This window comes from Scatophagus argus, chromosome 22 (assembly GCF_020382885.2).
Source record: "Scatophagus argus isolate fScaArg1 chromosome 22, fScaArg1.pri, whole genome shotgun sequence".
Taxonomy (NCBI): Eukaryota; Metazoa; Chordata; class Actinopteri; family Scatophagidae; genus Scatophagus; species Scatophagus argus.
This window is the reverse complement of record NC_058514.1, coordinates 6,897,080-6,922,155: the sequence shown is the minus strand read 5'-3', so window position 1 is coordinate 6,922,155 and position 25,076 is coordinate 6,897,080. Positions and strand designations below refer to the sequence as shown.

General features: G+C 40.0%; 1 protein-coding gene across 1 annotated transcript in view; it reads left to right on the top strand.

The window, feature by feature from the left end:
* The window catches only part of col7a1l (collagen type VII alpha 1-like), a gene marked incomplete at its 3' end in the record, with an annotated part of 34,506 nt that overhangs the window by 6,087 nt on the left and 3,343 nt on the right, over positions 1 to 25,076 (top strand). The window contains exons 5-73 of the mRNA XM_046379529.1: positions 261 to 434; positions 780 to 943; positions 1,592 to 1,721; positions 1,837 to 1,953; positions 2,075 to 2,230; positions 2,615 to 2,731; positions 2,822 to 2,968; positions 3,094 to 3,213; positions 3,711 to 3,869; positions 4,478 to 4,591; positions 4,771 to 4,920; positions 5,555 to 5,692; positions 5,984 to 6,130; positions 6,640 to 6,759; positions 7,304 to 7,450; positions 7,724 to 7,984; positions 8,096 to 8,235; positions 8,712 to 8,835; positions 9,503 to 9,646; positions 9,787 to 9,974; positions 10,240 to 10,320; positions 10,421 to 10,438; positions 10,536 to 10,562; positions 10,692 to 10,757; positions 11,309 to 11,389; positions 11,492 to 11,518; positions 12,116 to 12,160; positions 12,260 to 12,334; positions 12,839 to 12,934; positions 13,038 to 13,064; positions 13,201 to 13,254; positions 13,431 to 13,502; positions 13,588 to 13,647; positions 13,865 to 13,900; positions 14,023 to 14,067; positions 14,247 to 14,282; positions 14,490 to 14,534; positions 15,471 to 15,542; positions 15,633 to 15,665; positions 16,664 to 16,735; positions 16,874 to 16,933; positions 17,023 to 17,058; positions 17,375 to 17,455; positions 17,744 to 17,779; positions 17,929 to 17,973; positions 18,106 to 18,177; positions 18,552 to 18,587; positions 18,904 to 18,930; positions 19,140 to 19,178; positions 19,278 to 19,340; positions 19,519 to 19,557; positions 19,639 to 19,692; positions 19,804 to 19,836; positions 20,564 to 20,629; positions 20,808 to 20,852; positions 20,998 to 21,033; positions 21,116 to 21,142; positions 21,223 to 21,294; positions 21,419 to 21,481; positions 21,661 to 21,678; positions 21,765 to 21,800; positions 21,882 to 21,920; positions 22,005 to 22,040; positions 22,137 to 22,271; positions 22,600 to 22,698; positions 23,009 to 23,212; positions 23,499 to 23,606; positions 24,424 to 24,468; positions 24,936 to 25,010. Of these exons, the coding sequence (XP_046235485.1) occupies positions 261 to 434; positions 780 to 943; positions 1,592 to 1,721; positions 1,837 to 1,953; positions 2,075 to 2,230; positions 2,615 to 2,731; positions 2,822 to 2,968; positions 3,094 to 3,213; positions 3,711 to 3,869; positions 4,478 to 4,591; positions 4,771 to 4,920; positions 5,555 to 5,692; positions 5,984 to 6,130; positions 6,640 to 6,759; positions 7,304 to 7,450; positions 7,724 to 7,984; positions 8,096 to 8,235; positions 8,712 to 8,835; positions 9,503 to 9,646; positions 9,787 to 9,974; positions 10,240 to 10,320; positions 10,421 to 10,438; positions 10,536 to 10,562; positions 10,692 to 10,757; positions 11,309 to 11,389; positions 11,492 to 11,518; positions 12,116 to 12,160; positions 12,260 to 12,334; positions 12,839 to 12,934; positions 13,038 to 13,064; positions 13,201 to 13,254; positions 13,431 to 13,502; positions 13,588 to 13,647; positions 13,865 to 13,900; positions 14,023 to 14,067; positions 14,247 to 14,282; positions 14,490 to 14,534; positions 15,471 to 15,542; positions 15,633 to 15,665; positions 16,664 to 16,735; positions 16,874 to 16,933; positions 17,023 to 17,058; positions 17,375 to 17,455; positions 17,744 to 17,779; positions 17,929 to 17,973; positions 18,106 to 18,177; positions 18,552 to 18,587; positions 18,904 to 18,930; positions 19,140 to 19,178; positions 19,278 to 19,340; positions 19,519 to 19,557; positions 19,639 to 19,692; positions 19,804 to 19,836; positions 20,564 to 20,629; positions 20,808 to 20,852; positions 20,998 to 21,033; positions 21,116 to 21,142; positions 21,223 to 21,294; positions 21,419 to 21,481; positions 21,661 to 21,678; positions 21,765 to 21,800; positions 21,882 to 21,920; positions 22,005 to 22,040; positions 22,137 to 22,271; positions 22,600 to 22,698; positions 23,009 to 23,212; positions 23,499 to 23,606; positions 24,424 to 24,468; positions 24,936 to 25,010 (5,750 nt within the window). The remainder of the gene's footprint in view (positions 1 to 260; positions 435 to 779; positions 944 to 1,591; positions 1,722 to 1,836; positions 1,954 to 2,074; positions 2,231 to 2,614; positions 2,732 to 2,821; positions 2,969 to 3,093; positions 3,214 to 3,710; positions 3,870 to 4,477; positions 4,592 to 4,770; positions 4,921 to 5,554; positions 5,693 to 5,983; positions 6,131 to 6,639; positions 6,760 to 7,303; positions 7,451 to 7,723; positions 7,985 to 8,095; positions 8,236 to 8,711; positions 8,836 to 9,502; positions 9,647 to 9,786; positions 9,975 to 10,239; positions 10,321 to 10,420; positions 10,439 to 10,535; positions 10,563 to 10,691; positions 10,758 to 11,308; positions 11,390 to 11,491; positions 11,519 to 12,115; positions 12,161 to 12,259; positions 12,335 to 12,838; positions 12,935 to 13,037; positions 13,065 to 13,200; positions 13,255 to 13,430; positions 13,503 to 13,587; positions 13,648 to 13,864; positions 13,901 to 14,022; positions 14,068 to 14,246; positions 14,283 to 14,489; positions 14,535 to 15,470; positions 15,543 to 15,632; positions 15,666 to 16,663; positions 16,736 to 16,873; positions 16,934 to 17,022; positions 17,059 to 17,374; positions 17,456 to 17,743; positions 17,780 to 17,928; positions 17,974 to 18,105; positions 18,178 to 18,551; positions 18,588 to 18,903; positions 18,931 to 19,139; positions 19,179 to 19,277; positions 19,341 to 19,518; positions 19,558 to 19,638; positions 19,693 to 19,803; positions 19,837 to 20,563; positions 20,630 to 20,807; positions 20,853 to 20,997; positions 21,034 to 21,115; positions 21,143 to 21,222; positions 21,295 to 21,418; positions 21,482 to 21,660; positions 21,679 to 21,764; positions 21,801 to 21,881; positions 21,921 to 22,004; positions 22,041 to 22,136; positions 22,272 to 22,599; positions 22,699 to 23,008; positions 23,213 to 23,498; positions 23,607 to 24,423; positions 24,469 to 24,935; positions 25,011 to 25,076) is intronic.

The window sequence follows — 25,076 nt, the reverse complement described above, 5'->3', positions numbered from 1 at the left end:
GGAAAGGAGGAAGAGGAATGACGCCACATAATTATTGTTCTGTAATTGGTTTTCCCTTGTTTTTATCGTGTATTATTGAAATAAAATCCACAGATATCACATGTCTGAATGTTATATATGTAAAGTATGAACTTCATTATGTTGATTGTTTTAGAAATGTTGCTTTTGCCTGACTTGACAAACATCAGTGGACTCACTCTTACTGCATCTACAATGTCCCACACTTTCTTCCATTGTCTTTTATTGTACCATGTGATCAGGTGTTAGGGGAGCCGACGAGTCAGAGCTCAGGAGGGTCGTGTCAGAGCCACATGAGGAGCACCTACTACTGGTTACTGACTACTCTGTCCTTGAAAACATCCTTCCCAAACTGTCCCGCAGAGTGTGTTTCACTGCTTCTGAGCCACCACGTCCTGTGAAGACTTCTCAGCCTGGTGAGTGCACGCACGCACACACACACACACACACACACACACACACACGCACACACACACACACACACACACACACACAGAGTATAAAAGCAAAGCTCTACATTACAAACTTAGATCTCCTTAAAGAAGTAGCTGCCCTCATACTGGCAGCTGTTTCAAAGCAGAGCTTCAAAAGTATGATAAAAATGAATAATTAACTGTGTTCTTTTATTTCACTTTGCCCTGCAGCTTTCTCATTGAGATGGATTTATCTTGCAGACAAATGATGCATCCTGATCAACATGTATGTTTTATGTTCTGTCTCTCATTTTTTAAATTTCATTTCTCTTTGTGTACCAATACTAGTTGAAGAGCGCGTGGTGGGTCCCAGAGACCTGCAAGTTAGCGAGTTGGCACACAGTTCCCTCAGACTGACATGGAGCCAGGCCACAAGCGATGTCACCGGATACCGTCTCCTGGTCACCCCTCTGACCTCCAAGGGACATCTCCTCCCTTTGCAGCAGAGACAGGTCAGGGATTGTACATGAGCATGAAGATAGTCATGCAGCTATTGGACTGGACTGTAGCAGAGCAAAGATTGTATCATCAAGCTGGATGTCCTGTTGTTGTATCTCTGTCTACTCATGTAGACAGAAGACCAATTTGGAATAGAGGAGTTGTTGCACAAAAAACATTGCTGATAATGCTCAGTCATGTCAGAGGTCAAAGACTTTGATTTAAACTACGAAGAATCAGTCAGGTTCAATAAAATAAACCGCTTTGTAAAAGGCAGCAGTTTGTTCTTGCTGTCGCCATTTATTTTGTCACAATAAGTGTTGCTTTTATCAAATGATTTCTTTCATGATATCCAAATTTTCAAGTGTGATGAGAAAGTGGGCTTAGGGGAAAACAAGTGGAATTAATGACTAATGTGGAACATGAGGGGCAGATTAAATAGTGGACATGTGACTCTTCGTATAGCAGGAACATATTTCAACCTCTGACCTGCCTGACTCATTGATCCTTTATCTGTCTACGGTTTGGGAAGTCTGTGTGTTCCCCTCTTCTGCTCTCACTGTCTTGGTCAGTCATCTTTGTCTTCTCTTCCGTCTCTCTTGCTCTTTCGTGCTTACACACAAAGACTGTTCTCGTTCTTCTGTCTCTTGTGTATTTACCAGATTGATCTGAAGGCAGATGTGAGCACAACGCTGGTGACGGAGCTGAGTCCTAAAACAAACTATTCCCTCACTCTCTACGCCATCTACCCCAGTCTCATAGGAGACTCTGCAACAATCACCATCCAGACAAGTGGGTGTCACATGTCATCTCATGCACCTTTAAGAAAATCCACAAATACTTTTGTGCATCTGTTGTGGATTTCACTGTACCTCACTTCCCTGAGCAACAAGTTTCTGTCTTTTAGCGCCTTTGCCTCAGGTGTCAAATTTCCGTGTTATTGAGGAGGGTCTGTTCTCTCTGCGCCTGGGCTGGACGCCTCCACTGGGGAAGCTCGATGGATTCAAGATCCTCATCCCAAGATGTGTGTTAACATCGCACAATATAATTAATATTCGATTTCACTTGATGCATCAAACATCACAGGATCAAGAGCATTGGGATGTGTTCATGTTGGGTATTGACTCCTCTGGATTTTTGTGCAGCCAACAGACCAGGATTCACTTACGAGCACCTGCTTCCTGGAGATGTCTCTTCTCATGTGATTGACAGCCTGGAGGAGGACAAGAAGTACATTATCACTATTTATGCTGTTTACCCCCAAGGACCAAGTGAACCAGTTTCAGTAGTGGGCAAGACATGTAAGTTTATTGGCGTTGATCCTAATTAAATAATTCACCTTAACAGATAAGCCAAACATCAAACCTCAGTTTTGTCACACTCCACTACATTTATGTAACAGATGTAACATTTTTACATGCCCATCCTGCTAAACAACTACAGAAAAAAAGCCTGGATAGCTGTAATCAATAAATGAAAAGAAATGAAACAACACAGAGGAGCAAACGCCAAGGTGCAGTGCTTTAATATATCCACTGTAGGGTGATGTTGTTCTAGAAGAAAAATACCAGCATTATGTCCAGTACAGACAACAAGACTCTGATTTGTCTTTTTTTACATAAACTAAAATAAAATACTGACTTTGTCTGTGTGTAAACACGTGTGGAAACGGGTGTGTTCCACAGTAAAGCTCGTCCAAGTTGAGCGCTTCCAGGTCCAAAACGCCACCACAGACACTGTCCAGGCAAGGTGGGCCTCAGTCAGGGGGGCCACAGGTTATCGACTGACATGGGAATCCCCAGGTACTGTTGCTTGATACTGATACTATGGCACCATCATCAAAAGCAGATCTTGTTTTATGGCATCCAACTGTGCCTCTCTGTCACTTTCAGATGGCCACATAGAGAACATAAATCTCGGGGACAACTTTAACTTCTACATGATCCAAGGCCTCCGCCCGGGCTCTGACTATACCATCACCATCAATCCCATCTTTGGAGACACAGAGGGACCCATTACTGTCGCCAAAATCAAGACATGTATCTAAGACACTTGCTCAGTAGTACAAAAATACAGGCCTAAGTAGTTACAGTATTACAGATGTAGGAAAGGCTAGATTTGAAGATGTATAACAGCCCTTTCTGTCTCTGTCTGTGTGTGTTAGTGGAAAGCAGTGCAGTACAGACTTTGAAGGTGTCTGCTGTGAGCACCAGTGCTGCTGTTGTCTCATGGAACAGTGTCCCAGGAGCCACAGGATACAGGCTGGCCTGGGGACCCACCCCAGGTGATTTACTGTCTCTGTCAGGCTTCCTATTTACTGCACGCATAGTGTTGACATCTAGCTTTTCTAGCGATACTCCTCATGACTCTGGTGCATTCATATATATAAAATTTCTATATATTCTTAAGAAACATCACACAGCCCAATGACATCCTTCCCAGAGTCAGGTAATGGGCATTTGCTTTTGTATGCATGTGCATGTGTGTGTGTGCCCAGACTTTCCTCTGATGTTGGTTTGCTCCCAGTGACAGACTCACTCTGACAAGAGCTTTTGGACACATCATCACTGCCAGTCTGCCAGGAGGATGTGACAGGTGGCATGGGGCCTCTCTTTGATGAAATACAAATGTTGGGGGAAAAAAGGAGGAGGATGTTGTTTTTCAGAGAAGGGGGCTCTGATGCTGAGCCAGAGCTGAGAGGAATACCACGACAGTGAGGAATAATCAGATAAAAGAAAGAGTGGTGTGACTGTACTGTCAATGTTGATGTTGTGTCCTCAGAGTTTGTTGGTCGGGACCGTCCCAGGCAGTTGGCTCTGAACAGCAGCACCACAGAATACCAGCTGAAGAATGTGGCCCATGATACTGAGTATGTCCTGACTCTCTATGTGCTGTTTGGATCTGTGGTGGGGCCTGGTATCTCTGCTACCTTCAGAACTTGTGAGTACCTGTATTCAGTATGTCTCCCACCCACCTGAAGTACCACTGAGCATTTATTTTCCTGTTCATTCACCCTGAAAGTATCATGCCACGTCAAAATAATATGATAAACTGGCAAAGCTGCAGTGTTTCATACTGTCTTTGTTTGAAATGACAAGTCATGTGCCCAGTTTCCCTGTTGTCACCCGTTTGTGTCAGTTGGCCCGAGCAAGCAGGAATACAAACTGAAGACTTCATAAAAAAAGTCCAAAGGAATTTAATTTTTATGTTTAGTTTCGACATAATTTTCGAAAACTACTTCAAAACTACTTCAATCCTCCCCATCCCATCTGTGATATCACAGCATACTGACACTCCCTGGGGTGCACTTATACATCACTGTGTCAGGTGGAAAAGTTAAACCACTGGAGGGCAGCAAATACAAGATTTTCATCTGCTTTTGGGTTCATCTCACTTAGTCAAAATGACTAAAGAGGAAAACCATTTTTAAAAACAAATCAGTTTATCTGCTGTCTTTCTTTTGGATATTGTAGATGAAATCATGTTATGAGCAACATATTTACATGAACTAAAACAGATTATTTATGTTCCATCTTGCCCTTTCTCAGCTCCATTGGGATACGTGTCCAACTTCAAGGTGACATCCTACACCAGCACCTCCATAGATGTGGAGTGGAGTCCCATTGTTGGAGCCTCTGAGTACAAACTCTCCTGGAACACAGGTGATATAGTAGCATGTGTTTTTCTCTGCTGCAGCTTCAAATGTGGACTATTTATATGTTTTCACTTTGTGTCTGGTTAAGTGAATAGAAATTGTGGGAGCAAGTTGTGGGAGTGACTCAGAATTCCTACACTGTATGTACTACTGTGTAATACTTGTGTAATACATTCATGCTAGCAGGTGATAGCAGACCTCAGTCTCGTTACCTGGACCGCAGTGTTCTCTTCCATCGAATAGAAGACCTGAACCCGCGATCCACCTACACGATTACCATCTGCGCAGTGTACGGCAACTCAGAGGGACCAGAAATCTCCTTATCTCAGCTCACAGGTACAGAGCGGAAATGAGGTCTCACAGTTTATTTCGACTGATGATGATTCATTTAAATAGCTCTGTGCAGCTGTGCACCCCATTGTAATTAAATGGGTAGGGACAGTGGAGGTCCTCATCCCATGCCACAGCACCCTCGTTGTGTCTTTGCCTGACTGACAAGTCATGTATTTTGGTCTTCCCATTTTAACCACAGTTCCTGTCATTGCCACTTATAGTATATGGCTCTGAGTCCAAGTCAGTAGAGCTGCTATCATTTTATCACTGTCTTTGTCAATGTTAGTGTGTCACAACAGGCTCCAAGTGCCATATTTATTACACTGACAAATTATAGGGAGTGTGAATAAAGCAACAGCAGGTCATTCAACTCAGAGATTTTGGATATCTCTGATATGTCATTTCATGTCGATTATGTCATTTTTGTGATTATTTTGAGAACATGATGTGAAATTAAGCCCTGTGATTGACTGGTGACCAGTCCAGGGTGTACCCCGCTTCTCACCTGTAGTCAGCTGGGATAGGCTCAAGCCCCCCGCCCCCTGTGACCCTGACAGATAAAACAGGTATCGAACATGGATGGATGTTAAGACACATACTCTGTCACCTGACATGCTTGTATTATGTTATTTTTCAGCTGCTGTTTCAGACTCAGGCCCAATCCAGGCAGTGAGGGAGGTGAAGGTTGTGGACATTGGAGTCAACTCCTTCACGCTATCCTGGAGGAAAACACCAGGGGCATCTGGGTACAAAATCTCTTGGATCCCCTTCTTGGGTGAGGCTCCACACACAGTCAGTCAGTTTTGAGCAGATTGATGCATACCTAAAGTAAAGCTTTTCAGATTTTCAGATAGCTTTGTGGGTTTTATATGTTTGAACCAGTGCAGTGCAATTCATGGCTTCACTTAGCTCCCCTGTGGGATATTTCTTGGATATTTATATTTGCTGTTTGCAACAAATAAAATTTTCATCATTGGTGGTTTCTTTTAGCTCTTTGGACTCCTCTGGCTCAATGAATTGGAATTTTAACTGAACGTATGAATGCACCACTGTATTACTACTCTAGGGGGCCAGGAGAAATCCCAGGTGGTATCTGCTGCTTCGACCACCTTCACTATCCACAACCTGCGGGAGAGCTCAGCTTATAAGATCCAGGTGTCATCCATGGCGGGCAATAGGTTGGGAAGCCCAGTCCTGGTCACTGCACGCACCTGTGAGTCCTTTCTGTCCAAAACAGTGAGAATCACTATGAGATGTCCTCTCAGTCAGAGGCTTCAAGGAGCTGTTTATACAATTATGTAACAGAAATCAACAGTAGAAATGTGTCAAGTTAAGAATTTAAAATCTTAGCAATAAATCCGCTTTTGATGTGATGAAATTTGGCCACCTTAAGTATATCGTACGACAGCAAAATTTTCCATTGAGGATGCTTGTATGTTCTTCATCAGACTCAGTTACCTTTCCCGTTTGTGGTGAGGATAATCATTGATACGCGGGGCAATACTGATCTTATTAGGTAAATTTGCTGCCTGACATAATATGTCACAGTAGTAGCTGCAGACTCAATTCTTCAGCATCACGGCCGTCACCGGTTTCCGTACATGCACATGAACTACAGATGTCTTCAGATTTTAAAATGACACAAAAGTTATTCTGTTCTTCAGCTTGCCCTATGGCCCTGGCTTTTTTGTTTCATTATTCATGTGTCTTTTTCTGTTTCAGTGGATCTTCCAAAAGTGAATGGTTTTGCTGCTCTGAACACTACAGACAGCAGCACTGTTCTGAACTGGACACGAGTGGCCGGCGTCTCTGGATATCTTCTCACGTGGAGGCACATTTCAGGTCAGTGGAGGGAAGTTTCATCCTTAACTCAGCATGACGTTAACATTCATGCAATTTTCAACAGTTAGCCTGAAGAGCATCAGTGTTTTGTTTAAAAGCGGCACTGCTTTGAGAAATTAGTATTTATTTGAATGAATTCCAAGTGCAGACTGAATCTAACAATGATCATCTTTTTCAGGATCGTTCAAGGTTGGAAGTGGATGTGTGGTGTGACACGTTATTGTATTGTGTATTGAGTCACGGCATTCGCACTCTTTTGTGGAAATGGGGAATATTAAGAACAACATTCACAAAACTAATATTCATGTTTCGTCATATGTGTGTGAGTTTTACAGGAAAGACAGCCTGATATGAATGAGTTAGCACAGCATCATCTTTTATCAGATTATTTGTATTCCACCTGATTGTACGATGACACATTTATTGCTTGGCTTATTTTCCACTCATAACTGTGGACTAAACAGTATTTGAATAGGCAGGCATGTTTTTCTGTTCCTATTATTCCTTGAAATTAAATCATGTTCTTATCTGTGTGTTTTTGCAGTGTTGGAGACTAAAACAGAAACCCTGGGCCCTGATTTCACCATCTATAAGATTAGTGATCTGCTGTATGGAAGAACCTATGTTTTTACCATCAGACCTTTGTATGGAGAAGTGGAGGGCCCTGTAAGCACGGTGTATCAGAGAATATGTAAGTCCTTACATGAAAAATATGACTGTTAAATGTGTAGTATATACTTAAACTTAACATATGTCTGTATTAGAACATTTTTTTGTAAAGCACTTATCAAACCCAATGTGACAAAGTCCAGATAAACACAAAAATAAAATACACAGAAATGTGTGAATAGCACAGGAATACAGCGTCTGTCCCAAACGGCAACAACTCCTTTCCCCTCCAGATGTCTTTAGAGCTCGATTTAGATTTTTTTAATCAGTTATGTTATTGCTCTGTGCATCTCAGTGGGACAGGATCCTCCGATGGCAACGGCCCAGTCTGTGCCAGTCACAGTCGCCCCTCAAATCACGACCGCCTCCATCACCAATGCAACCATCACTCACATAGCCACCAGGATCACCCAGCGTCCCGTCGCTGTGCCGCAGACTAAATCCATAACCACCAAGAAGCCTGCAGGTCAGCCAAGTGTCACTGAAGCCAAAGAGGCACGAGTCACGTCACTCAAAACCACATTGAGTGCAGAGACAACTGCTCCTCCAAGGCGAGGTAATTTAAAAAGATGCTGCTTCAAGTTATGATTTCTACTTTGCACCTATTGCCTTACTGCACTCATGAGATGGTGAACATGTATTTACGTTTTTTTTTGTGTTTTGTCAGCATGTGGTAAGAGCAAAGCAGACATCGTATTCTTAGTGGATGAGTCCTCCAGCATTGGCGCTAACAACTTTATCAAGATGAAAGATTTCATCTTCCGGGTGGCCACTTACTTTCCTGTCATTGGTTCTCAGGCCACACAGGTTTGTGTCTCAGGGTTTCTTTTGTTTTTATATTGTGGGGGTGGCTTGAGGTGTATATTGTACTGTGGTGTCCCAAACCATAGGTTTGTTTGGTGTGGTAGGACAATTACTGGACTGGACTGCAGTGATTTTAATTTTGCCGCAAGGTGGCAAACTGCTCCAGCAAGTCTCCTGTGCCTGCCAGTACCATTAGCACGAACTCAATGTGCATTTCTTTCACCAAGTGGGCAGAATCTGATTCAAACATTGGCAGAAAGGACAAACAAGGCACAATGCCACATGACTCGTGATTGGCTACAGTACAGAGTAGAAGCCGAGGAAGAGACACCTGCCCGTAAACATGCACAAATATGTGTGTGAGAAGAGTACTGATTATAATGAAATTTAGAAATGTAGATTAAAGTGGCACCACATTCAATTTAGCCAACATGATTATGTGATTATGATGTGTATTCTCTCCATTAATCTTCCCTCAGATAGCCGTGGTTCATTACAGCGATGAGCCTCGAATTGAATTCCGTCTGAATGACTACCAAGACCGAAACTCTGTGCTCCGGGCGCTCAGAGCTCTACGTTATGTAGGAGGCAACACCAGAACAGGTTAGTGACACACCTGTTTGTGTTCCACCTGTCATCACATGGCAGATTATTCCTAGAACATAGTTTAGGTCTTGATGTCACGTCTGTCACGCTGCTGGACAGAAAGTGTGCTTTTCTTGTTCCTGTTAACGTGTAGACGTAATAATACGTACGATGTAGCTTGTACCATTTGAGATGTTCACTGTGCCAGTTCAGTTTTGCTTGCACAAAGATTTAGAGGGGATTAGGTTGACATCCGTTTTATAAATGAAAAAACAATCAGACCATTTAATAACTAATTCATAAAAACAATTAATTAGTCATTGTTGTTTATGAAAGGTATTTTTAGAAACAAACTTAAAACCTACCTCTTAAAGCTGCCACTTGATTAGAGTGTTTTATGCCTCTTAAATTTTACTTAATCTCATCTCTCATCTCTCTCTTTTAATTACGTCTTAATTTGTTTCTTATTATCAACTTGTCAGTCATCTGTGAAGTCTTATGAAAGATGCTATAAAAAAATAACTGGTATACACCCTGTTTTACACTCCTCTTTGTGGTTAACGTTTGCGAGATCTATGCAGTACTTCAAAACAGTGTTGTTCATTGAAGTACATTTAGTGGTCCAGCATTTATCAGAGTAAAACTCTCCCAAATGATTATTTTTTCTGTTTCTGTGTCCCCACAGGAAAAGGCATCAGCTATGTTCTGCAGGAACTGTTCCAGGAGTCTCTGGGCATGAGGCAGGACGTGGCCCACGTTCTGGTCCTCATTACAGATGGCAGGGCCCAGGATAATGTGGTGCCACCCTCCAGAATTGCACGTGCTTTGGGTCAGTAAAAGTTAGCATAAAGCCTCCTAACCGTTTGGATAGGGCAGAAAAATACTATATTTTCTATAATGAGTGTGTCATAAAAAAGACTTTGAATACCTGAAAGTTTATTATAGTGTTTTGAACCTGTTTCTCTCCAGGTGTCAGCATCCTGGCAGTTGGAGTTTCTAATGCAGACATCGAGGAGCTGAATAAAATAGCAGCACCCACCAGCTACAAAAATATCTTCTACTCACCAACCTTTGATGACTTCCCTTCCATTGAGAGAGAATTTATCCAGAGCATCTGTAGTGAGGAGCTCCTCTCCGAGTTCAAACTGCACGATGAGGCAAGACAGAAACAAAGCAAAACACGTCCCTTTCTCGCTATTTTATTTATTTGTGTTTTAATCAGATGGGCCTCGTGTGCACTTTACTAAAGTAACGCATGTAAAGTAAATACACCTATTACATGTAGAGAGAACAACTAAACCACCTGTGGTGATGGTTACACATGCAAAGTGACCCTGTAGACAAATAAATGTGAATGTAATCGGCTCACAAAGACTCTGTAGATACTATAATAAATGCATTTTTCCTCATTTCCATTTTTAGTCTGCACAGTTGGACAACCCGACTGAAGACCCAGACGAGCTGCTTAAGCCTCAGGGTCCCTGCCCCTCCCAGTGTGCAAAGGTAATCACAAAACTGTCATAGTGCACTTAAATGTGGATCAATTGTGCACAATTTATGAGTTCTTCTCTTCATTAATCATATTAACTGTTTGTTATTCCAGGGCCAGAAAGGGGAAAAAGTGAGTTAACTGAAATGTGTTGAAGATTGAATTGATTTCTAAATGTAAGCAAATGCAGCGTTATTTATTTTCAGTATTCTTCCTCTCATCTTTTCAGGGAGATGGTTTTGGCTTTGGAGGTCTGGTATGTTCCCTGCATCATGCTTTGTATGCTTTATATTCTCCTCCGTATTCTCTGGCTTGTACTCTTGTTGTCATTGATAAAACTTAAACTTTAAGTAATAACCAGCTGTATTTTTTTTTGTTTATGTAGAAATTCAGGCAAAGCCCTGGGCAGTATGATCCTTTTACTTCTTCCAAAGGCGAACCAGGAGAAAAAGTGAGAACATGCACACAATACACAATGCCTTCATGAGCGTCATTATTGATCATTTTTAATTGAAGGCTGCATTTGGTGCAGTTGCTGGTTGCCGTAGTGACGCAGGTTAAAAAACAAAAGACTGCAGATTGGAGCCATAAAGATAGCAAACTTAATGCAAAATGGAAGTAGATAAGGCTTCGGCATCTTCGTCGTGCTGAAACACAAATCTCTACCCCGTGTTGGGTTTTGACAGATTCACAGGTGAACAGATGTTGGGAAATGCAGAACCCCTGCTGTGTTTGTGACTCATCTGCTTTAAGTATGTCGCTACAGACAGGTTAACTTGACCTACAGTCTGTTTACTGTTGTTCATTCCTTGAATCAGTTAGAGTACAGTCACTGCTCCGTCCTCATAGTTCCAGTGTATCAAATTATTGTTGTCATCACTTTTTCATTTGCACCATATCCAGTCTCATAAACCCGCTGTGGCTGCGTGGGTGAGTGCAGCTCTGCTGCGTATGTCTGTTATTTCATTTTCCAGCAATGACTATAATATTTTGCTATGGCAGGGACCTCCCGGAACAGATGGTGTACCTGGGTTGCCAGGACGACCAGGGAGAACTGGACCCCCAGGTTCTGCCGGCCAACGGGTAACTAAATTCAGAAAGAACAAAACTTCACACTAACTTGATTAAAGTTTATTTAATTTAGGTCTGACTCTGAAAATGATATTTGTTTTTTTTTTTCCCCAGGGCCTTCCAGGTATTCCAGGTGACAGGGTAAGATAAAAATAACATATTAATTTATGAAAACAAAACAAAAAAAAACTCATTAAGCATTATGTCAGGTCAGCTGGCTAAAACGCAGATCACATAAATGTGATATCCTGCCTCTGAATGTCTGCGCCTTAGTTCTATGTATCACCTGTTTTCTTTGCCTTTATGTTATTTTGTGTCTGTGGTGTTTTGATGCATTAGTTCATTCAGGTTTAAAAGTGTCGGACTTACCCTTTAAATCAGGGAAGACAAGAGACAGCTAAAAGAAGGCAGGCATTTATTATCTGAGTATTATTTATCTGCACTGAGCAACTTTTATTTTATTTTTTAAGAGGTTTTGTGTTCACCACTGAACTTTGTAAGAGATTTACAGGTATTTTTGCCTTTATTCAACAGGAGACAGTAGAGAGGGCACAGAAAATGAGGGGAAGGGTCTCAGGATATGGTGTGTCATATGCTGTATAGATTATGAAGCCCTTAAAGCCTCAAACAGGATATTGATTACTTCACATGGTCATAGTCTAGACATTAAAAATATATTTTGAGTATATTTTTTTCATGAATTCATCTAATAAACTGCATGTTTCCTTCCAATGGCAGGGTTCACCTGGACTCACTGGTCCAAAGGGACAGAGAGGAGAGAGAGTAAGTCTAACGTGTGCGTTTCATTTAGACCGATTGCTTTCTGCTACGCTCCTGTTGTCTACTTGCATGTTAAAGTTTTTTGTGTGTGTTTCTACTTAGGGAGAGCCTGGATACGTCATAGCCGGCACGGACGCAAACTTTGTTCCTGGACGAAAAGGAGAACCAGGATCTTCAGTGAGTCCTCAAAATAAATAAATAAATAAAAGTTTTTCAGTATGTTACTTAAGTAAATGTACAGCAGTATTATCAACAAACTGTACTTCAGGTATCAAAGGTGTAAGTACTCATCAGGCAGAATGGCTCCTTTCACAGTGTTTTATCGTTATATAACATTATGTGTAAGAATATTTTTAATATTTTTAATGTTATACTGTGTTGTATAATCTTGGTAGTTTAGGAATATAACACTGCATCATGTAATATATGCATATCACAAGTTTTGTGTTTTCATGCAAAAAGTAGCCAGTATCTATAAATGTGAAATAAATCTAATGGAGTAAAAGGACAATATGTACCTCTGAAATGTAGAGGAGTAGAAGTGGCAATGGAAATATTCAAATGCAAGTATGTCAAAATTGTACTTAAGTACAGTATTTGAAAAAATATTGGTAGTTACTATCCACAACAATCAATGGTGAGCTTCACGGCAATTCACATATTATTTACTGTATGTTACAGGGTCCCCAGGGACCTCCTGGTGTACCAGGGGTCAATGGAGCTCCGGGCCTCCCTGGCCAGCCGGGACCACCAGGATCACCAGGAATCTCTTTCAAGGTAACACGGATCAGAATGAAATTCAAAGCAAAAAGAAGGTACTGACACAGCAAAATGATGTCTGCCAAAAAACAGAGTCATTTTTACTGTTCGCACTTTGTAGGGAGATCCTGGAGAACCGGGAGCAAAAGTAAGTGTGTCTCCCTTTATTTGTCTTGTCTTCGGGAGGTTGCAGTGTAAAATTTAATTTACAGCATAAATATCATGCATCACAAATTGTGTCTACTTGCATATTAATCTGATAACACTTTCATTATTTTTGAAAGGGTTTACGTGGGAAGCAGGGTGTGAAAGGAGACAAAGGAGAGTCGGGAAAAGATGTAAGTGCATAGATAATAACGTTGTTAGAAGTGACAAAAGACATCGCACAACATGAAAGATTATTCAGATTTGCCTTCTGAAAAAATTACTGAAGTGTTTTGTTTCTGTCTCCCTTTTTCGTTTCTTTCTTGCTGGCTCTCACACAAACTTTGCACCCATATGCAAACTGCTGTAGGGTATCGCAGGTTTGCCTGGTCCCATTGGCATCGATGGGGTGCCGGGTTTACCAGGCCAGAAGGGAGAGAAGGTAAAAGTGCTAATCAAGAAAACTTTGCACTTTTGAAAAAAAAGAAAATCTACTAACTGGACCTATTAACATTAATCTTTTGCAGGGTGAAGAAGGAATTGGCATACAAGGTACTCAAGGTCCTCGTGGAGAGCCAGGAGAGAAGGTACATCACAACAAGCTTTTAGAGTGTCATCATTTTACGCAGAGTAGAACACAAAGTTCAGTCACAGTTTTGAGATTAAGAAGTCATCTGTCCAATGTCAACAGCATCACATAGGTTTGTATCGACAGGCATAAACAGATCAACAAGCTAATTGACTTCTGGAACAGAAGTCTCAGAAGTCAAGTTTTGTTTCAGTGTTTGAACTATTGTTTTGCAGGGAAATATCGGCCTAATGGGACCAGTTGGCCCAAAGGTAAGAAACAGGAATTATACATTTAAACATAGTAGTGGTAGTTTCCTCTTAATGTGACACTTTTTCGTGAAATGGAAAGAACCTGTCTGAAGAATAATGTGCTTTGAAATTCATCTTTCAAGGGCGATGTTGGAGAGCAGGGCATCCAAGGAATCATCGGACCTCGGGTGTGCACTTCATCATTATCTCATGTTCAATAGCTAGAAGTGACTGTCTTTACTTTCAGATGCGTATGAATTAATTTGAGCTTAGTCTAATGAGATAAAACCAAACCTATTTAACCTAAGGTGAAAACTGTGCAAGAATCACTAAACATTCAGAGCTAGTGATTTATTTTTGCCTACAGGGAAAGAAGGGATTCAAAGGGGAACAAGGGGACAAGGTGAGTTCAACCCACACATGTCCACTCTTTCTTCATTGGGCTGCAGATTTTCACTTTATAATTAATATTCTAAGTAAAAAAGAAAAGAAATTTCAATTTAATTCAGCGTAGAGTCAAGCTAATAGATGTTAGATTAAACAGGCGTCACACCAGAGTAAAAATGTGTGTGTGAGTGTTAAATTATCCAGTGCATTTTTGTCTTTTTAGGGAGAACGAGGAGAGATGGGACCAGTCGGACCTCAAGGACCGATGGTGAGTGAGGATTACCTCTTACAGAGTGTGCCCTAAGCCGCCAGTAAAAATTTATACACATTTTAAGTACTGAGACAAAATATTCCTGACTATATACATAATATATATATAGTAATATAATATAATAATATATATTTTTTTAGTATATATAATATATATATATATATATATATATATATATATAATATATATACAGTGTTATATATACAGTGTTTTTGTACACTGCACACTTCCAGCAAACTAGAACACATCATAATTTCCCACTAACCAACATGATCATAAGTGCTGCCACTTACTCACCTTTGGAGCATATTAAAGTCTGCTTTTTAATTCCTTTTTGATTACACTGAAAGCCTGAGGCTGAGGCAGTAAACCTATTTGGGGCCAGCTCTGAACATTGGCTCGAAAAAACCCGGTGATACACTATTTAATAAGTGTTTTCTAATGTCTCCAAGCAGACATTTAGATTGTTAAATGAACAAAGGAGGAAGCCATTTTGTTCTGGGTTGTCAAGATTGTTCTCTGTCAGAGATTGTTATGATTACATACGATCATGAGCCAAATCGTCAAAGCTCAGTGAGTATCTTTTGCAAATGGGTCATTTTGTCCCGCATCACAGATTTTTAATTTGAGGCAGCGTAGTCATTTGGAAGAGACTATCACAAAAAATGCCGTCATGAGGACCTGCTTTCTGTGTTTTGTACCACAGTTGGCATTCTTCAGTTCAAAATGTTTGACTTTGAACCTCTAACAGCTAACAGGTATTGTGGACGTTATGACAGCTGAAAGGAAGTTGAAAAAATGCCATAGAAAGTTTATTTTGATTTTTCTGTTGCCATAAAATATGAAGTGACAGTTGATGGCAGAGACTCAGAATTAACCCATAACAAAAAAGACAATATTTAATTTGCATTTATGATGATTTGTTTTTTTCAGGGATTGACAGGGCCATCAGGGTTGAAAGGAGATGAGGGTCTGCGAGGACTGCCTGGAGATCCTGCCAAGGGTGTAAGAAAACTATTTCACTCAATAAAACTTCCATAAGAAATAGAATCACCTGATACTCTGCGCTCAGTCTTCTTTTTCTCATTACAACAGATAATTGGCCCAACTGGAAAAAAGGGTGCCAGGGTGAGTAACCAAACTCTAATTTTATTATATAAGATATTATGCATATCTTAACAACTGTCATCACATTTTAATTCAGATGTTGTTAAACTGAGTTCGGTGCATGAAAATGTGATGTCATGTTTTCCCAGCTTACTTCAGACCAGTGAGATGAGCAGCACAAATATAAAAATCTTTCATTTCACAGCACCAAAATGTTTTAACCCCATCCAGTTAGTCATAGTAAAAAGCAAACTTTAAAGAGCCTTCATGAGAGAATGTTGACGAAACATGTTCATGAAATAATGTTGCAAGCTAATTAAAAACCATTTTAGTTCTTTGCATGCACAAAATTGTTCCTGTGATTACTGCAGGGCCCTGTGCGACCAGACCAGTTACAATTATACTCCAATATGTACTTCTGCATTTTACCGGTCATAATGCCTTTGGAGTGACGTCTATTCCATCCTCTTGAGGCTTGACTCAACTAATGAGCTGATCAGAGAAGCTCCAGGAAATGTTTGTGTAATTAAAACTTGAGTCGCAGTGGTCTTCATCTCTGCTCGATCGACCACAGATGTGCAGTTTGAGAAGCTGTTTAGGGGGACGAAAGTGTTACTTCCTGCCCTGGTTTGGTTCCCCAGATTAGTCCAACAACTTAAGTTGTTTTCACACACTTACCTTAACTGGCTTAAAGTAAGTCAGTCAGCCAGAAGGAAGTGATTTTCTTAATGTTGTATTCTGTTGAGATATTGTTAATTAATTGTGTGGGGGGATTCTTGCAGACTCAGACTTGGTCCTCTGGGTCTGCTTATCAAACACAATTAAGATTTTTTTCTCATTAGCTTTTTGCAGTGGGACTGGATGCACCAGTGAATGGGACCTATTTAATCTTAGTCCACAGGGTGCCATTTAAAGTGAAGAGTTTTGTTTTGAAACTGTCGAGATAATTTGTCCTGGTGACCCAAAACCAGGCTGAGTGATTTATGTGTGCATGTATTTGAATATTTCCTATTTGTCAGGGAGACATTGGTCCAGTCGGCCCAACAGGATCTCAGGGAATAAAGGGTCAACAAGGAGACAAAGGAGAAAAGGTTAATAATGAGAGATACCATGGAAAATGTTTGCACTTTGTCATATCTGATTCCCTCATTTAAGAATTAAATGAATATCTGTTAGTGAAGAGTAACACAGTACAGAAAAGTACGAGTGATTTGTTTTGATGCATGCAGGGCAGCCCTGGTTTTGGGATTCCAGGACAACGGGGTCCAAAGGGAGAAAATGGCGAGAGAGTGAGTCACCATTTAACACTCATCATATAATACTGATGCAGACAACAGCTGTTGATTGCTATATTTACGTTGCTTTTTACTGTTCACAGGGAAACGTTGGTTTGTCTGGAAAACCAGGACCAAAAGTGAGTGAAAATTAATTATTTTTGCTTTAGGTTGCTGTTATTAATATTGCTATATTAATAATGTGGTCAAATGACTGTATGAGATGTGAACACATTGTTGGTTCTGTGGTTGGTGAAGACCGAACCAAAGCTAAAACAATAATATGTATTAGACTTTTCTTTGTCGGGTGATCAGACACATGACTTTATAAGAATAATAATGTTGGACAGTGGCTGCCCAATTTCTAAATACTAAAAACTGATGGCTAACCTGTTTGCACAGCTTATGCATCCCCAAAAACAATGTTTTAATACCAGATGTTGTGTTTTTGTTCAGGGGCAGGATGGCTTCAAGGGTGACAAAGGGAGTGTTGGGTTACCTGGCAATCCTGGAGAACCAGGATTAAGAGGTAAAGATGTAAGTAAATCCTGAGTGGCTGTTACAGCAATGATACAAATTGTTTTTACAATACAGAGAAAATTATCTTTCAAGGTTTAACTTGGAAAACATTGCACTCGAAGAGAGCTCATTGTATTCTTTCAAACATAACGCATACGTAGAAGATGAGAGAGTAGAAGTAGAAAGTGCAGGATTTCAGGAAAATGACAAGTTCAACTTGTTCCGTTTTCACAGATTTATATACTGCATGCGTACTGTATTTATATTATAATATTTGGTGACAATTACTGTGGACCTTTTGTGTAGGGAGCACCGGGAGCTAAAGGAGACCAAGGAATTAAGGTACAGTCAGCATGTTTACCTGGCGCTTTTACTGGTCAGCAATGTTACCTGTTCAATGATCATTTATAATCAAAAGTAGTACATTCATACACACACACATACATTTATAATCAAGTTAATTTTAAGTAATAATGTTTTGTCTTTCACAGGGGGAACAAGGGTCACCTGGAGAGCCTGGTGACAGAGGAATCAGGGTATTTATTTAGTGTGTTTATGAAAATAAATAAAATACCCCCTAGCAGCAACAAATAAAGACAAAAGGATCACTGAAAAGTTTACCAGCTCATCATCACTTCAAAGGTAATTCCTTTCTTAATATTGATCAGGGGCCACTGGGGTTGCCAGGACGACCAGGGGACCCAGGAGAGAAAGGAGATCCTGGGAATCCTGGTCTGATAGTAAGTTCTTTTAACTTAATTACAAGATGATGACTACACTGTCAATGCAATGGACTTAGAGGGACAGTTCACTCCAAAATCCATGTCATCTGATCTCATAATATATGATAGAGTGCAGCCGAAGACTCCAAAATTTGTCTCTCACACCAAAACAATCGAGACGGATAAATAGCACCAGGGATAAGTGGAAGTTTGAGGTTTTAATTTTGGGGTGAACTGTCCTTTTAAACTATTTATTGTACTTCTCCATGGAAGTTATACGTCTACTGAGCAAAGCCTAACTGTTGAGTTTATTTTAGGAGTGAATGTAAAAAAAAAAAATAAGACTAAGCTGCAATGCTTCAAGATAATTTGTGATTTTATTTTTCCTGAAGGGCAGCGATGGAAAGAAAGGAGACAAAGGGGAGCCGGTACGTTTTGTATTCACTACCATCTCTCTCTCTCTTGGTCTTACTGATGCTCATGTTTATTGTTTCCTCTGGCTGATGCCTTCTGATCATTCTTCTGTGTCACTCACCGTGTCACAACACGCAACCTGTGATGTCATGATTTCTATTTTGATACGTTCAGTAATTAAGTTTGGCTTTTGTGTGTGCCACTCATCAGTGCGTCCACTATTTTTCCTTTGTGCTGTAAATATGAATTGTGCTTAGCAGTGTGACACTTTAGATTTTAACTGTGATTTTCTTGTGCTCTTCTTTTGATCATGCTGCTGATGTCACAAAGGGAAAACCTGGACCTCCGGGACCGCAAGTAAACAAACTTCCGTTATCATTTATGACAGCTTCTCATCAGTTCAGCCATGTTTGACAAGGGCATTCGCTGTGATCAAGCTTGTAAAGAACAAATGAAAAAACATGACTCTCCCATAAGACCTTGGGAAATGAATATCTGTTCTTGATCAGATGAAATTATGTGTCAATTAGCAAGTTAACTTTTGATTTCTTATTTTGTTCCACCAGATTGTTGCAGACAACAGCATACTGACCAGAGTGATAAAGGTAAAGAAAAACATGCTTTCTTTCATTTTTTTTTCTTTCCATGATGTTATTTAGATTTCCCTTATCTACTTTTCCCTTCTCTTGTTTCCTTTCCTTCAGGGTGAGCCAGGAGAGTCTGGTCAGCCTGGTTTGAGAGGAGAAACAGGTCTGCCTGGACCAAGAGTGAGTCCTGTCTTTTACCTCACACGTCACAAACACATATGCTGCAACGTCAGAAGCACGGTGGTCACGATTACCATTGATAGTACTGCAAAGTATCAAGTAGAGCTGAAATAATCAGTCCCTTAATGAATAAGGCTGAATCTCTTCCCAAAATTTGCATATTTTTCTCTCTTCACAGGGTCCAGAGGGGAAGCCTGGATTACCAGGAACATCTGTGGTACTTCCATACATCACTGTAAATTACATTTAGTGTGGTATCATTTGCATGTGTTGAAATTTGAAGCTGTTTTCTTTTCAGGGAGATTCAGGGAGAGACGGACTTGATGGTTTACCAGGGAAACCGGGAATGAAGGTGACACAAACTTGTGCATACAGTGCTTTACTTATTAAAATCTGCCCATTACATTGAGAATTATGATTATTTATTATCAAAAACTCACAGCATGTTCGATAATAACTGCAGGGCGACCAGGGGCAGAAAGGAGAGCCTGGTCTGGTGAGTATACCAAAGTTTGTTTTTTTTTTTGTTTCATTATTCTGTAAGCAGTTATATTGTTCATACCTTATTACATATTACATAGTATATTACAAGTCTTTTAGAGAAGTGTTTAACATGACCCTTAAGTAGACCTGTGTGGAGTTTTCCAGCTGCTTTTATCACAGAGCTATGACAGGAGAAAGACTGGAGGAGGAAAAAAGTTTCAACTTATAATAAACTCACATTTTTTTTGGATGATCATCAGCTCTCAGTCATTATTTGTTGAACTGAACATGTCAGTTTAGTCTAAATTTTCACTGGTGTAGAACGTCCAAATGATATAAAAAGTATCCTAGATTATCACAGTTCACCAAAAATGATTTTTTTTTTTTTTTTACCAGTCCAGTTCAGTAAAAATTTGCCCAACTGGATGGAAAATTGGCCAATCTGACAACACTGGCTGGGAATGAGCACAGCGTCTGCTTTACAGAAAATGTAAAAACTGCTGTGGAATGTAAAAGGATATACTTTCTTAAAATATCACATACTTTGCTAATAACTGAATATTTTGATCATAAATTTCATTCCCTTCACATAACCTGAGGACACACTTCATGTACAGCAAGTTCTTTTGCTGAGGAATCTGTTTGCTGGGTTCCTTTCCTGCCACTTTTTTAACGTGTTAGTGTTTTGTAAAAACGTTTGTCCTGTGTGCCACTGTTTTTGAATTTGTGCATGTGAGCAGAAGGGAGATAAAGGAGACCAAGGCCGCGTTGGGATCGCTGGGATGCCTGGTTTACCGGGAACTCCAGTGAGTATCACTCTGACTCGTGTCACCTGTGGCTAAAATATTACATATCCTAGAGACAAAGTGTATTGTTGTCATGTCAGGTGTGTAATGAGCATGAGCCTTCTGTTTGTCCACCATAATAATCAATCTTAAAAATGTCTCCAGAGCTTGCGGTTGTTATATTTCCTCTGCTTTACAGGGGAGACCTGGCATTGATGGGAAGAGAGGCCTGCCAGGAAAAGACGTGAGGAACCTTTTCACTAACAATTAGACAACTGTGCTGTGTGATGCCGGCTGGACTACTTTAGTGCTTAATGTGTGTGCTGTTTACACTTTCTGTTTAGATTTCAAAATGTGTTAACTTTGAAAATGTGTTTTTGTTTTCATAGGGAGAAAGAGGACCAAAAGGAGATGATGGCAAAAAGGTTCTTCAAAGTTATTGCCGCCAACAAAAAACATTCATAAAGCTGTTTTTAAATATGAATACTAATTTTGCTTTTATTTCAGGGGGACAAGGGAGATCCAGGTGCAAATGTAAGTGGACTAAAGGTAAAATTGTTATCTTCTTGAAAAAACTGAGCTTGTAACTTTAGAGCATCTTTCGTTCTTCACAGGGTAAAGATGGCAGTAAGGGGGAACCAGGACCTCCAGGTTTGCCTGGCAGGCAGGTGCTTGTCACTCCAGAGGTGAGAGTAATCACCTGCAGTGTCGGTTTCTGTTTGCTGGTGATTCAGAAAAACATTATGCAGGTTCACCTAGAACTGCCTGGCAGCTTAAATTTACAGATCTCAACATGGCTCATGTTCTCAGGCTGCCACGGTTGACGAAATCCGGCAAGCGTTTCCAATCCCAATGGGTCCTCCAGGTGCTACTGTGAGTTCTACATATTTATATGCTCATGAATACTGGCATGTTTTTTCAGTTATTGGATGGCATAATACATATTTTACTTCCATGGCATCTGAGTCAACATTGAGTGATGGCTGCAGGGTTTTTATTGTAAATCGTAGATGCATTTTCCAATGTCTTGCTCTCTGCTTCTTTGTGTTCAGGGTTCACCAGGAATGAAGGTAAGATCGGAATGAAGTTTATACTGAAACTCGGTTTTTTAAAAAACAGAAACGTTGGCTCTGCAGTTCATTTGTCTTTTTTGCAGGGTGATAAAGGAGAAACAGGCCTGAAAGGAGACAAGGTAGTGCTTCAGTTTTATCCCTCAAAAACACATATTGAAGTGGAAATTATCTTCACTGCATTTACCTTAATGTTCCCATAGGGTGATGCTGGAGCTCCTGGAAAGTCTACTGAGATGAAGGTAAACAAAAGATTTAGTCAATCCACCTTTATGATACATGGTGCTGTTTTGTACTTTGAGCAACATGTTTTTCCTCTTGTGCAGGACATTGAAGTGATGTTTGAAGCCTATGGCATAAGGGTGAGCTCTGACAGTGACACCGTTAAAGTTTTTTTTAGGTTGACAGCATTTGTCATAGGATCCAAGTTTGACCTTCTCAGTAAACCTTTTTCCCAGCTGCCTTTGCTGAAGGCTTTGATTGATCGGCTGCTGCAGGAGGGAATAGAGGAGCTTCTTCATGTGCTCAGCACCTCTAAGAAGACAAAAGAAAACACAGAAACTCACACCTCCAACATCATCACAGAGTACACAGTACGTAAACTCTCGGAAAGAAGTGTGCCAGAGTCCATATATGTTCTCAAAATCATAAGTCAAATTAATCTAAATTTAAGCCAAATTCACTTTTATACAACTCCAGTGTCAATAGAACAGCCGCGCTGGTTTAAGGTGATTTTAAGGTATTTCTTTCTGAACTCTCATGTATGAAATATCTTTAATTCCCTTATGTTTTTCTGTCACTTTTATTTTTCTGGGTTTAACTCTCTTGTACCCTTTATGTCATTAAACAAAAGATCACAAAACTTCCAAAAGAAAGGGCAGAAGGAACAAAATGGTCCTCATTTTCTGTTTGCTTGAACAGAGTTCACTGAAGTTTGACCTCACCAGCCAACCACTCTCAGAGTTGGACACCATTGAGGATCCTGATTTACATGGACAGCTTCCAGAGTCTGTGCCAGTTGTAAGTGGCATCACTTCACCTTCTGTCCTAGAAATCAAATTTTCCTAGATCAAGGCAGTAAAATCAGCCCATCTGTTGAGATTATTAAACCGGTTGTAGATGAATCAACTTCAATAAAGAACACATTTTTTAGTTCAGTAATGTAGTGACTCTTGGCTTGATTCAAGATACTGACAATGAAAATTACTGAAACTAAAAAGTATACACCATAAACAATCAGATTTTTCTCATCCCAAAATCTCAATGTGCTATAAGCACTTGTCCAAAACTGCATATTCTTACGCTTGCTCTTCTTCCTCTTCATGTGAAGGACACTTTAAATGAAACTGCAGAGGGTCCTACTGTGTGGACTGTCACCACACTGAATGGAGAGCAGGAACTTGACAGGGTTGAAACCACATTAACGGGACCCAGAGGGAGGGAGATACTGGGTAGGAGCAGTGATGGAGCATCTTCTCTCAAGATTAATCTGACTGGAGTCAATTCTACTTTCAATTATGCTACGACACAGGAGGTAAAAACAATTTTCAATAAAGTATGGCAGCTTTAAATCTATAATTTTACCGAATGGTTGAAAACTTGCTGAGTACATTAAACATGGCAACCACTTTATTGTTTCTACAGAAATGGTTCAGGATAATTTTTCAGCAACTTCCAAAATTAAACTAACTTGTACATATGTGCACGTGGCTACTTTCATTTTGTGAGAAAAAAAATCAAATCAACTGTCAGACAGTTTGTATCGTCTGGCATTCATGTTCTGGTGATAACGTAACGATAAAAATTCACGTGTATGTCAGACGGTTTCAGGGCTGCCAGACACTGTGGTGGAGACTGCTCTCCTCACTCAGGAAGATCCTCTGAAGAAGAACGCAGGACAAAAGAGGAAGAACAGGGAACGAGGGAAGGTAAAGCTACAGTGGACATGTTAATCAGTGACCAGGTTTGGACCTGACTGATCAAAGACAACTTTCAGCCACTATATTAACATGAAATACTCGTCTAATCATTTTTTAACCGGTGTAATTATGTTTCTTGACTGTCTTTGATGACTTACACATTTATCATTAAAGGAACACACTAGTATTACATGTTTTAGCTCATACGTCCTACCTTCCAAGCATTTACACATGCCACTGCAGTGTGAAAATCAGAAATTGCTCACTGTGATGGATTATCTACTTCAGAAGGTTTTCTTTATTACTCCTTTTATCAATTAGCACATTTGATTACAGAAATTGCATTCTTATTAGATTGCGATGATTCAACAGTTTCCTAAAACATCAGAAAAATAGATTAAAAAAAAAAACGACTCAGGGAAACAAAATCAGTGGCTGCCAGGAAGGGAAGGACATCAGTCATAGGCAGAGCAATTAATCTAATGTAACCTAACCTAATGAGAGAACCTCATCCATTTATGGAATGTCCCCGTAAATATAAAGTATACTTTATTTTGAATAAATGGGCTGAAACATGCAAAACCACCTGTGTGTTGATCCTATACAAATAGTTCTCAACTGTTTGGTAACTTTTAACACTAGCGTCTCCTAAACTTCTTTATGTGAAGGTGCTGCATTCATTTTTGATATTCATTAACTCCTTACTCCCCTATTAAATATCTCCTGCAACTTATGGTATCAACTCATAGTTTCATACATGATCATCAACGTCCTAAGCATGAGAAACTTTATCTTTTTTCTCTCTGACTGTGAACCTCTTAACCAGGGCAAAGGAAGTAAAGGACGACATAAGAGGCAGAGACAACGCCTGGTAAATGTCCTTGAAGGGGTCGAGCTAAACCTGAAAACTTAACTCTACCTCTGTCCCAGCTACATACAAAAAGAAAACCAACTAACACAGCACATTCTCACGCTGCGAAAGTTAAACACAGACTCTGACTCTGGCTAACATGACATTAACATAACACTGTTTGTGTAGAAATAACAACTTTCGTACTAAAATGTCATAATCATCATAATGAACTAACATTTTTAAATATACCAAACAGAATTAACCAGTTATCACAAAGATGGTGTGGTTAGTAAAACTAAGGGCATGCATTTGTCTCAGCATCCATGTGTTTCTCATTATATTGATAACAGGTTTGAGCACTTTTGATGAATGGGTTGCTTTATAATCGCTTGGCATTGTTGTCTTCCTGCCTCTGACACAAATGATAAATTATGATGTGCAACAGTATCTTCCTGTAATTATTGTCATGTCTCCTTTATCTAAAGACAAGAGAAGAGGACAAGCAGGATGAGGATGAGGAGGAGTTTTATAACGACGAAGAATATAGTTACGAATATGAGGTGGGCAGTGAGTGACTAATTCATGAACTGTGGGGAAACTTTCAGGAAACAGTTCGAATTGATGAT